At 40.7% G+C, this 11903-nt stretch overlaps 2 protein-coding genes across 2 annotated transcripts in view; one reads left to right on the top strand and one right to left on the bottom strand.

The window, feature by feature from the left end:
• Positions 1-2663: 2663 nt before the first annotated feature.
• On the bottom strand, positions 2664-4673 carry RGS9BP (regulator of G protein signaling 9 binding protein). Its single transcript, XM_074968714.1, has one exon. It carries the CDS (start codon positions 4399-4401, stop codon positions 3688-3690), a length of 714 nt encoding a protein of 237 aa, XP_074824815.1. The 5' UTR covers positions 4402-4673; the 3' UTR covers positions 2664-3687.
• A 408-nt stretch (positions 4674-5081) lies between these two features.
• Positions 5082-11903, top strand: part of ANKRD27 (ankyrin repeat domain 27) — a 79283-nt gene continuing 72461 nt past the window's right edge. The window contains exon 1 of the mRNA XM_074968710.1: positions 5082-5213. The gene's annotated coding sequence lies outside the window, so the exon portion shown is untranslated. The remainder of the gene's footprint in view (positions 5214-11903) is intronic.

Genomic DNA, 11903 nt, shown 5'->3' with positions numbered 1-11903 from the left:
TTATTACCATTTGGATTTTATGCATGTAAGTTTCCCTGAACTATGTCACGTTGTACATACAGTTGTACTGGGTATTTTTAGGAGATTAATGGTAGGGTATTAGCCAATTAGGTGGTGCCAATCCTGCTGTCAGACTTCTGATTATCTTTTAATATCACATACCTTAATGTAAGCTCAATTGACAATACTGATGTTGTTGAGACATGGACAAGTTAATGATGTGTAAATCTGCAGTTTATGCTGAGATAGAAAAGTTTAATTTTTTGGAATGATAAGGGGTCCAGTCCTTCAAAGGCTTATTTATGGGAGTAATCACACTGAAGTAAGAGGAGCTACTTACATGAATAAGGGCTACTCACATAAATAAAGATTTGAGTAGCTGAGTCCATGTGTCTTGTATATACTACAGATTTACAACTCATTAACCTGAGGCTCATTTTTGAAAATGTCAAATTGTTTACTGTTAAAACACTTATACAACTAACTGAAGACAGACAGTATACACAGTTCAGGACTTCAAGACAATTAATCATTTATTATCCACCAGATACCAAAATTGCATTCCTTGGACAACCAAAACTCCTAGCAAAGTTAATTGAGCACAATAGGAGTAAAAGGTGTGCAAGGAAAACAGGATAATGTCCTAGCTCTTATTCAGTTCCTTGTAAACTGAACGATGGGAGAGTGCAAACAGTGAACATGAATATCTAGTGATTGGTGGTAGCAATCCAAATTTATAGTATTAAGGTTTTCCTGCAATTTTTTGTGTGCGTGTGTATTTTTAGAAAAGTTGTCGAGCCCTTATGGTTGTGAAGGGGTCCTTCACTTGTAAGTCAATGCACAGCAGTTTCAGCAAGTCTCCATCTAGGCAGACTGGAACAATAGCACCAAAAATACAAACTTTCTCTCTCTTCTCAAAATAATCTGTTTGTGACCATTAAGCAGTCAGATTAATAATCACATACAATATTACCCCAGTAAAATAAGTGAACTGTATTGGTAAAAAATCTACAGCCTTGCTGTGAATCCCCACAACACATAAAGACTTAGCCTGGGCTGGACCATATGCAAAATTCACATTAGCATCTATGAGAATTCCATATGCTGAGCAAGATCAATATATGGCCTTAAATTCAGACTGTAGTAGCATGGATTAGCGTTTCCACTTAGTGTTAACTGACCACTTCAACATGAATGGTCTCTTGAAATATGTGTTAAACATTCTATTCCACCTTATATTTAGCTGTGATACTCTGAGGATACTTCCCAGACTGAAGAGCTCTGTGTCAGCTTCTCTCTCACCAACAGAAGTTGGTCCAATAAACTATAAAAAGAAAAGGAGTACTTGTGGCACCTTAGAGACTAACCAATTTATTTGAGCAGAAGCTTTCATGAGCTACAGCATCCGATGAAGTGAGCTGTAGCTCACAAATGCTTATGCTCAAATAAATGTGTTAGTCTCTAAGGTGCCACAAGTACTCCTTTTCTTTTTGCGAATACAGACTAACGTGGCTGCTACTCTGAAACCAATAAACTACATTAACTTACCTGCCTTGTCTCTCTGATATCCTGGGACCGACGTGGCTACAACACTGTATAGGTTGAAATATGACATACAAGAGCTTTTATTTGCACTCCAAAAATCTAACTTTACTCGTCTTCACTTTTAAAGGGTAAACTCTGGGGGCACGAGGAGAAAACTGTGGAGTAGCCAACCAGAAACTCCAGTCAATAAGGGCAGAAGCAACCAAAGCAGGGATTTTTGGTCCATTGGAGAACTTTCTACAGTTTTGACCATGCTTTATCTCTCCTGTGTTGCTTGGCTGTTTGCTCCAACCTTCCTGCTCCCCACTCCTCCCTCAGTCTCTTCACCTCAGAAGAGCATCTTCCTCCAATCTTGTCTATTTAGATTGTAAGCTTTTCAGGGCAGGAACCGTCTACTGCTCTGTGTTTGTATGGTACCTAGATATAATGGGGGACTCACTCTTGGTTGGCCCTTAGGCATGACCGTAATAAACATGGTTAATAATAATATTTTAAATATGTTTGCCATCTTTTGAATCACAAAACTGTTTTATTAAGAAAGCTAACATGATTTCGTTTAAAACACGCATACACACTAATACTGCATATGCCCAGTAACTTCTTGTCAACAAATTTCATGATGAATTTTAGTAATGCGTCCTTTATGCTCAATTCAGAGGAGTCACTAATTTATCACTTTATCACCCTATAAAGCAGTGCCTTGTCTTTATATTTGCCTGAACAGTACAATCTATGCCCCTGGCATTGTATAGCTCCTCAAGAATCTGTGTGCATAGGAGCAAGTCTACTTTAATCAGAACAGATGTACATAATTTGTATAATTAAAAAATGGATACATGCATTTTTATGCAAGAGATCACAGAAATTCTCTTCAAAGTCAGTGTTGTGTCAGTACTCACAGTTTTATTGGGGGAGGGAAAAGAGTTTAAACTGTCTACATGCAAACAACCAAACAAAAAGAAAAAATGTCAAAGTTAGGCTTTATGCTCTGTTCTTACAAAACTGCACAGGCATCCGATTAAAGATATCGACTATAGGCCCAATTTTGCATTTCCAGTCATTTCAATTGGACTAATCAGGCAAATAAAAACAACAGGATTGAGCCCTGCAGTTCTAATTTCCTCTGGATTCCTGCAAATATAGATCTCATTAACAGTAAGAGGTCAACATGAGATTAGACCTCTATTTGTGCTACAGAAACTGAGGCAGACAAGCTAGAGCATCGGTTTTCACTTTACATGATTTTGTTAGTTTGCCACAACCTGTTTTAGAAATTGCTACTTCTAATTTTGGATAAATATTTAATTTTGCAGCTGATGTGAAGTCCAACCACTTGCATGCAAAGAAGAATTTGGACAAGTAGCAAGAATCAGCTTTTCTGCTGGGGAAAATAAAAGGAGATGTATAAAAGGGAGGGATGGAGCCTGTTAACATCTCTCTGTGAAAGCTGTTCTACGGAAGATACTCTCCATCTACTTTGAAGATTTTGATTGCCTTTAGTGATTATTAATGTGTGCCGTGCCAAAAAGTGCAATTAGGGACTGTACAAACAGTGCATTTGGTATCAAACATTGCACACTCTCCAAGAATTAAGATAAAATAGAGGTTGTTTACATCTTCTTACTGGAATTTTCTATTTTTTCTTCTGGACAGAATATCCTGTGTTTGAGAGGAAAACTCACACACGTGTCCATTAGTTTTGCCACAGACATCCACCTTAGACCCCAAATCCTGTGCAATTCTCAACTACTTTGTAAACATGGACCAGCAATGAACATCAGAGCCTATTAAAGAATAATTTCAGGCTACTGAGAACAGTCATCTATTAATAGCAGACAAATCCCTGCTATAGCCTGTAGTGATAATACCCTGATACTTTGCACACAGTTAACCATTACAAAACCAGCAAAAAGTCATCCTATATTGTAGGCTGATCTGTACCTTTAGAGCTTTCAAACAAACCAAAACCACATACATCCAGATGCTGCACGCATGATCAGATTGTATGCCATCCAGATTTGTTTTATGTGCAAGATGTTAAATTGTCAGCTCTTCCAAGGGACCCATCCCCAAGCGAACCATACTGCATGAAATACTTGTGAGAGAGAAAGTGGCTCTGTCTTGCAGGAACACTAAGCCAGCCTATGAGAGTTTTACCACACACACCGCCAAGACAATAGCGATAATGAGCACCGCGGAGAAAATGATCCCAGCTAGAACTTTGCTGATATCGCAGAAGGATTTGTTTTCCTCCACGGAGATCATGCCAATGGAGGAGGCGCCCACGCTAATGGTGGATTTGAGTTCAGCCCCAGGGTCCTGCTTAGCCTCTACTGTCCATTGGGGGACATTCACCTTCATCTCCATCTCGTACATCATCTCTCCTACTTGGCTGATCTCGTTCTCCAGGTCTTTCAAATCCACTACATCTATGTTGTGTTCAGCCTCGTATTTCATGTTCTGGACGCTCATAGCCCTGGCGGCCACCCCAGAGGTTCCCCCGCTCATGCCCGTCTGGATCAGGTGCTTTTTGGGAACGTTAAGGGGGAACTCCTGGCCCAGCTCCAGGGCTCTCTTCATGTCAATCTCCAGGATCTCCATGCAAGTGGAGAAGATCACCCAGAGCCTCTCGAATTCAGTCTTATCCTCCTTACTCACCGTCTTGTCCTTCAGGACGGCGGTGAGCTTGTTCCTGTTAGCCACCGCCAGCTCTTGGGCTTTCTGCCGAGTCTTCTTCAGCTCCTCCCGCAGGTTCTGCGAGTCCGAGGTGCCCCCGATGGTCAGCACCATGTGCCGATAGCAAGCAGTCACCTTGCTGAGCGCATCGAGCAGCGCTTTGCATTCCTCCTTCACCATGGCTCAGGCAGGCTGCAGACCAGTGCCCCAGCCAGCGGGCTCCAACTGGCGGGCTGCTCGCTGGGTGAACTGGTGTCCCCACTGGTCTACCTCCCGCGGCTCAGTTCAGATTACCTTCTACTGGATCCAGGGAGCTGCCAGCGCCAGATGTCACCAACACGCATGGTAATAGCGGAGCTCGGATCCCGCATGCAAATACTTAGATCGAGTCCCTTCCGACCGCTCACACGGCTCCAAATCCTCCTACGGTCCATGCAAGCGGGAGAGGAGTTTGGGGAGTGAGTGGCATCGCTTTGCGCACAGTATTCAGCATCCGAGGGAGGATTGCCCCAGTCCCTACTCCAGACACACCGAGATGGAGAACAGCTGCGGTTTCCTGCAGGCGGCTCCAGTACAAGAAAATCAGATACACGTTGTTTTTAAATGCACCAATCCGAATCGCCAGGAATAAATTAAAAACAGAGCTAAAAACAAGACAGCCTTTAATTAAAGCCCGAGTGCTGCCACCAGGTGACCAGAGGCCGGTCTGCAGCGCCTGGGAACTCGCCTGCCCAATACCAACCTGGCGCCTCAGCTGTTGACATTAAATACTGCACAGCTGGAGCACCTGGAGGAGTCACGCGGTGCCGAGCAGGAAGTAGCGCAGCGGTTTCTTTTTCCAGCGAAATACAGCCGCCGTGCTCCTCGGCGTGCCTAGGCTCCGCCTTCGCAGGCTGCTGATTGAGTGGACACTATCTCCGTCGCGGGAGAAGCCGGGGCTCATTGGCTTGGCGTAGCTGGGGTGCTGTGGTGCGCCGCCCGCTCGGATCCTGGTAGGGCTTGGTTGAAATGCACAGCAGTTGGGGGGGGGAGCTGGGCTGGACCGCTAGTGGTTCTCTGTGTCTGGGAAGGAAGTGAAACAATGTTACCTTTGTAAGTAAGTAAATTTTCTGGTGTCTGTTGACTCCCGATTCTCTAAATCGGGCTATGGGGACTTCTCCCCCCCCTCCCCGGAGGGAGTGTATGACTTTGGGGGCTGCTGGGCAAGTGGGGCCCCTTCTCCTGGCCTTGTCAGCACTGACCGAGACGTTTCCTGTGGCAGAGGGTAGCACTTTCGGGGGCTGTAGCTGTCTTTGCGGTGCCCCCAGCTCATCCTTAATAGTGGGGGTGACTGAAAACAGGGTTTGCCGCTGTCACATGGTTTTCATTTTAAATTGTCTTCCTACCAAGGCCTGTGAACTCACGCTTCGAAAACCACCTTCCATCCTCCTCTTCTACCCCAGCGTAAGAGATGGGATGGAGGGGGAGTGGGAAGCATGTTTTGTTCCAGATCTCTGTGTCCTGGCAGTGCTGTTGCTTCTCTGTGGGAGTTAAGTTACAGCGTAATGCAGGCATGTGGAGCTTGTACACAGAGCTTCGGTTGGCTTCATTTTTATACGCTTCAAGGGAGACACCGTTGCAAAGAGTGTGTGTGTTTTCAGAGAGTGAACGTGTTTCAGAAGGGAAGTATGCAAATTCTTTTTCCACCCTCAACACAGTGCAGGACTCTGGATGGGATTGTTGTAATTGTTTCTCCGGTATAGCAACGTTCACCGTCTTAAATGTTGACACTGCAACTCTGTTGTTGATATCCGATCCAAACTATAGGTTTCTGTCCAAACATGTGACTTAATTAGCCCTCTGGAAGTCTCCATTCTGATTGTCCCATGGGGTGGGGAAAGAGCTCCAAATATATTTTTGAATTAATTGGGGGGAAAAACTTTACATTATGTTGGGATTAAACTGCGTGCAGTATAAACACGGGGTTAAGGGTCTTTGAGTTAAACACAGGGTTATTGGTTTTTCTTGTGGTCCCACTTGCGTTAATAGTTGTTGCTGATTATTTCTCAGACAGTACAAACTTTTTTTTCCGTGAGTAAATACTGTTTCTATCAGGCTAGAAGAACTGATACTTTTCTGCAGCTTTAATCATAATACTATCTTAGATTTTTTTTTTTTTTAAAGAATGCAGAAGGTGACTCAGACTCGTTGGTTAGTGGTATCAACACATTTTGCTTCCTTCCAAAGCTTATGATACAGTATGTAGAGTAAAAGGTTGTGTTTCTCTCTTTGAGCTCACTTAAGTGAGTATGAACTGTTTAGGAAGCTTTGTAGCAAGTATAGCTGTTGAGCCAAGAGAGGATTTGTGCTTGGGCTTTTTATAACTGTATATGCAAATTAGCAGTAAGTTAATGTGACAAACTTGAACATTGTTATAAATTAGTGAAATATTGTGAATTGACTGCTTTGAAAATATATTGTAGAAATACTAATGTAATAGTTTTTAGTGGTGAGTAGTGAATATTTCATACTGTGCTGACTATATTATAATTTTAAAATTTTCTTGGTAGCTATATACTTTGGTAATGGGTGCTCTAGACTCACTTAAATGGTAATAGTGAGTACTGACCACTACACTGTACAGTAACTTAAGCTGTTTTGCAACATAGAGTACATATTTATCAACAAGGAGTGCCAGAAAACTTAATTGCCACAGTTTCCACACCTCATTCACCCCTGGTTTAAGAAACAGCCAGATGGCTTGCTGAATTAAGTGTCTTGAAATAGATACATTTTCTCTTTTTTTTTTCTTTCTTTATGGGGATATGAGAATGTAACACATACCATCATAGTGGAACAAAAAATACCATATGTTCTAAGTGGTATATAGCTTCAGAAACTTTCTTGAAATTTGTCATGGAAGGCCCAAGATCAATTAAGTAGCTGCCTACCAGTTTCAAGGCAATGCTAATCTAGGAAGGTTGAGCCAAAGTATGTGGGATCTTGCATGGGAATGCAATGACACTAGGTGAACTTGAACTACGTGTAAGCAAAGATTTGTAGTTGCATAATGGTCCTAGTCAGGTGGAAAAAGGATAAGCCCTAGCTCTGGATCTAAAGTCTTATGTGACTTGATGGTGATAAGCTTATAACTATCCAAATTATGCATCCCTTTATACTTATTGAAAGGGTTACATGTAAAAGTCTGATGCACTTCAGTAATAATAAGTTACTTATTTCAGTGCATCAGACCTTTAAATTAGAAAGTCTCCCATCTAGTTTCAGGCAAGTTAACTGGTTGAAGGATTGTCTTTGTCAAGAGGAAACATAATGTTTCAGGAGCTTCTGACTAATTATTTACACCTAGAGGCAGCAATGGATAATACCTGTAGTCAGATACTTCTTGACCACAGATCTTTACATGTATTATTACATGGAAGAATAAGAACAGCATTCTTCCCTGGAATACGTGCTTAAGTTGGTGAACATATTTTCCAATACCACATCGCAGATGGTACCTCTACTGCAGATTCAGCCACAGTTTTGTTATAGGAATTGTCAAATGACAGGTAGAAAATGCTTAAAATCCAAAGACAAATATTGATACTTTTTTTTTTTAGGGCAGAGTACTCTTGCAAATGTGTTTGGAAAATGTAGCTCTTGAAAGACATTATAGAGAATTACTTGCTAAATCCCATACCCTTAGTTTACCAGTGGGGCCCCCTGTCCTATGATGATTAAATAATCTTATTGAATCATTGAAAACCCTTGTTAATTCTGTTTGTTATGATATATAACAAACCTTGGCTCAGATGTACCAACATTACATTTTGGTGTAAACTCAAAAGTTGAGTACCATCATCTAACATTTGGGACAATATAAGGGTGGGTTTTTTCAGAGGAGGGGTGTGTGTGTTTTGTTTTTCATCTAGATATAGCTTGAAAACTTTGAAAATAGAAAAAAAAAATTGGTACACAACTCAAAAAGCCTCAGCCATTATTCAGACCTGTGCTAATATTAGACCAATTTCTTTCAAATAACAACCAAGAACATACTTCGACTAGTTCTCCACCTGTCTCAGCTGTAACTACTGTGCAAGTGTTTTGAACAGTGGCATGAAAATATTCTTGATTTTTTGTTTATCACAAAGCAAAGTAGCAGCCAAGTCTGAAGCTACTGCAGTGACAAGTGTACAGGTTAGTTATTCTGGTACACACTGTATTATGTAGCTTTAAAAGGCCAGTATTGCCTGAAATGTCACTAAATGTTTTAGTGAGTAAAAATGAACTATGGTGGAACTGTTTGTCTTAGTGCAAAAAATGGTAGAAACACTAGTATTGAAGTGCAGTACTGCTCTGATAAGTGAATCCAAAAAGTTGTCATAGGACTCCATGATTACCATGTCTCAGAGAACTCAAATGAAAACTTTTAAAAACTTTCCCTTTAATGAGAAAAAATGTCTTTCCCAGTTCCTGGTTTTAAAAAAAAAACTGCACAGGCAGTCCATTCCACCTTTTTCTTCCACACTACATTTTATGTACTGAATTCCGTACAGACACATTCAAATTGCTTGATCTCCACATGGTGTAATAAATATTTCAATGTATTAACTCACCCTTTTTCCTTATTTTTTTCTTTAAAATCAAATACCAAAATATCACTTAATAGCTGAGGACTCCAACCCACAGAAACTGGGCTAAAGGGAGGAAGGAGGTAATGAGGGGAAGGAAATTCAGAATTGTGGCTCCCAGAGCAACTGTCATTTGGCCATGTTGCAAGTATTTAACCCCCTGTGCAGCAATATAACACTGTTCAAGCCCAAAGGGACTGAGTTATAATTGTGGAAACTGTTAATGCGATAAGATATTCAAAGTTTAAATTCTCAACCATGATGATATTGTTTGGGGGTGTCATGCAGAGGATAAATTCTATTCTGAAGTCCAAGGTATGTTGTGGGTTTTGTACTCCTTTATTAAGGCACAGTATACATCTGCTATCTTAATTACAGAAGTGTTTTAATTGGTTTTTATTTTTGAATGTGGATTTGTTCATCTGTATCATTTCATTTTGTTGGTGCTCTAGATCGCACTAAACCATGTTAGAAGTCTGCTTGTCCGATGGCAAACGAGTATGCTGCTGCCACTAAGCGGTTTAGAGCTAGTTATTTGTGATGTGTAATCTGATGTGCTGGGAACTGAAGTAAGATCACCACACTGAACTCTCTTCCTGTGACCATCTGTCAAATCAAAATGATTTTAAATCACTCTGGTCTGTCTTGGATTTGTATTATGTTCTTTTTAGGTCCAGGCAGTGGATTACAAACAGCACATTTATCTAAGCTTATCTATATTCATAAATTAAATTCTGTATTTTGCCCATGAGTTGGGATATGATGGTTGGAGATGGTGTGGTTTCTCATGCACACCTCCCTCTTGTGTTTTCTGATCAGCTTTATCACATGGTTAAAGGGACAACTAAAGCTTTTTTTCAGTCGTCTCTTCCAGAGAGAAATCTGAAACTCTGTTCCATGGATCTATGGTAGAAAGGAAGTTGAACTTTTTTCGTAACCTTTCTGAAAAAATAACGAAGTAAAAATTGTGACTGGCTGAAGGACACTTTGTGTTCCCAATTTTTATTTTCTCTTTCCCAGCCTTTGTGGTATAGGAAACTTAAACCCCGTGTTCTAGCTTCTTGACTTAACATATTATTGCTCTTGGAGTTTTTCTGTAGCTTGTGAAATATCGTTTAGCAGTAGCATATGACTAAACAGTTCAGCTATTTATGAATGAGAATAGTTCCTGGCAAGCCAAATGTTAAAATAGCGTACATTGGGAAATACATGATCTTAGAATATAGACACAAATTAGTTTCCTGCTGAGATCCGTGTAACTTCTTGAGTTTGAATCTTTAGACAAGAAACCGTTTTTATATGAGAGCTAAAATCAGGATAACTTTTTTAGTTTTGTACGTATCTTAATGTTGCTGCTGCTGGGATAAATTTAAATCTGACTCTCTGGATTGAGCCATATATGTGAATCTCTTCTCCTTTAATCCTGTCCATGCAAAACCCCACATGATAGTCTTGGCAAACATTACTCCCATGAGTAACTCCAGCTTTAAATAAGATCAGACATTTGAATTATTTACATGAGTAAGACTTCTCAAGATCAGAGAAGCGGGTTCTAGCCCAGGTAATCTATAATGATCCTATCTTAATTATAAATAACACACCAAAAACTACATTAAATGAATGTTAAGGTTGCAAAGTCAAGCACTACAAATTTAGGAAATACCTGAATTAAGATTGCATATGTAACCTTAATTCAGACTACTCCCGTATATGCATTATGTTATTTCTAATTACATGATCTCATACTATTTTTTTTCCCACAGGACCCCTGCCTTATTCAGTGCACAGGATGGATAGTACTCTGGGAATGCACCAGGTGGCATTTGAGTCAGGTGGCTTCCTTTTCTTTGCCTCCTGGGTGCCAGCAGGGAGAGCCTTGAGAGCACAGGAGAGAACATGTCTCTGCTCTGTTCCAGGGCCCTAGCCTGTAGTAATGGGAGAAGCAATTGCAGGGAAAATCCTGGTGAGCTGTTGAAGCATGCTCAGTGCAGGCAAAGTCTTCAGAGAATTTAGCTGCCCAACTCTAATAATTTTCTGCTGAATATGTATGTCCTGAGACTGGCCAGGCTATCAGCCTTTGGGTAAATTTTTTCTGGGCAAAAGGCACGTCCCTGATGCTAGAGCTGACCTCCAATTCTACACCAGTTTTCAAGTCTGTGGTCTGATCCATGGAGCTGCTAGAATTTTTCAATGGAACAGCTGCAGGACGTTTTAAAAAAAAAAAGAATCTTTTCCCTAACCTAATTTTTGGGAACAGCTGAACTATTTTAGCTGAAGCTTTTTGAAGGAGTTCAGCCCAAGGCAGATACCCAGCATTGAAAAATTCAGCCTGAGTGGTTATCCTTTGGCAAAGTTATAAGCACCTGAAAAGGGGGTCTTGCAATGCAAAGTATCAGGCAGCCTTCGCTATAAGCTGCACTACTAACTCTTCCTAGAATAGGGGGAGCTCTCAGTCTGGTATAGGATCATAAGGCTACATCTGACGCATCGTGTAGCTGCCTCTTAGCCTCCCGTTACACTATCAGTTTTGGAAACTGACATCTTTCTGTTACATGCACTTCCTGGACCTAAGGGAGCCTCAAGGAAAGAGGCATTGCCTTTCTGCCAGCATGGTATACAACCAAGAAATGCAGAGGGGGAATATTTCACAGCTCACTAATATGAACAGTGTGAAAGTATGAGAGAATATCTAGCATTTTATTAAAACACAATATCTTAAAACTGCAACTGCATGTAATGAAGAAAATGTTTAATGGGGGAGAAAGAGGGCAGATACATTGGGATAGCAGAATTCAAATCTAAAGGTTCTTGAAAGAGTACCTGGAGCAATAAGTGACCCGTTGTATGCTGTACATATAGAAAAAATTAGAATAAATATCTTACCCTTTATCCTCCTACACTAAGTGAATAGTGCCATTGTGTTTTTGCTTCATGGTCTATACAGTACTGTACTAGAAATTTTTTTTCATGACTATGTACTATGTTTTTTATTGGAAATAGGAAAAACTGATTCCAAAATAGGTGGTAAAATAGACTTCCTCTTTATAGAGTGCCTCTGACCTACCCTGTTAT

This window comes from Natator depressus, chromosome 12, assembly GCF_965152275.1.
Source record: "Natator depressus isolate rNatDep1 chromosome 12, rNatDep2.hap1, whole genome shotgun sequence".
NCBI classification, from domain to species: domain Eukaryota; kingdom Metazoa; phylum Chordata; order Testudines; family Cheloniidae; genus Natator; species Natator depressus.
This window is presented reverse-complemented; position numbering and strand designations above follow the sequence as displayed.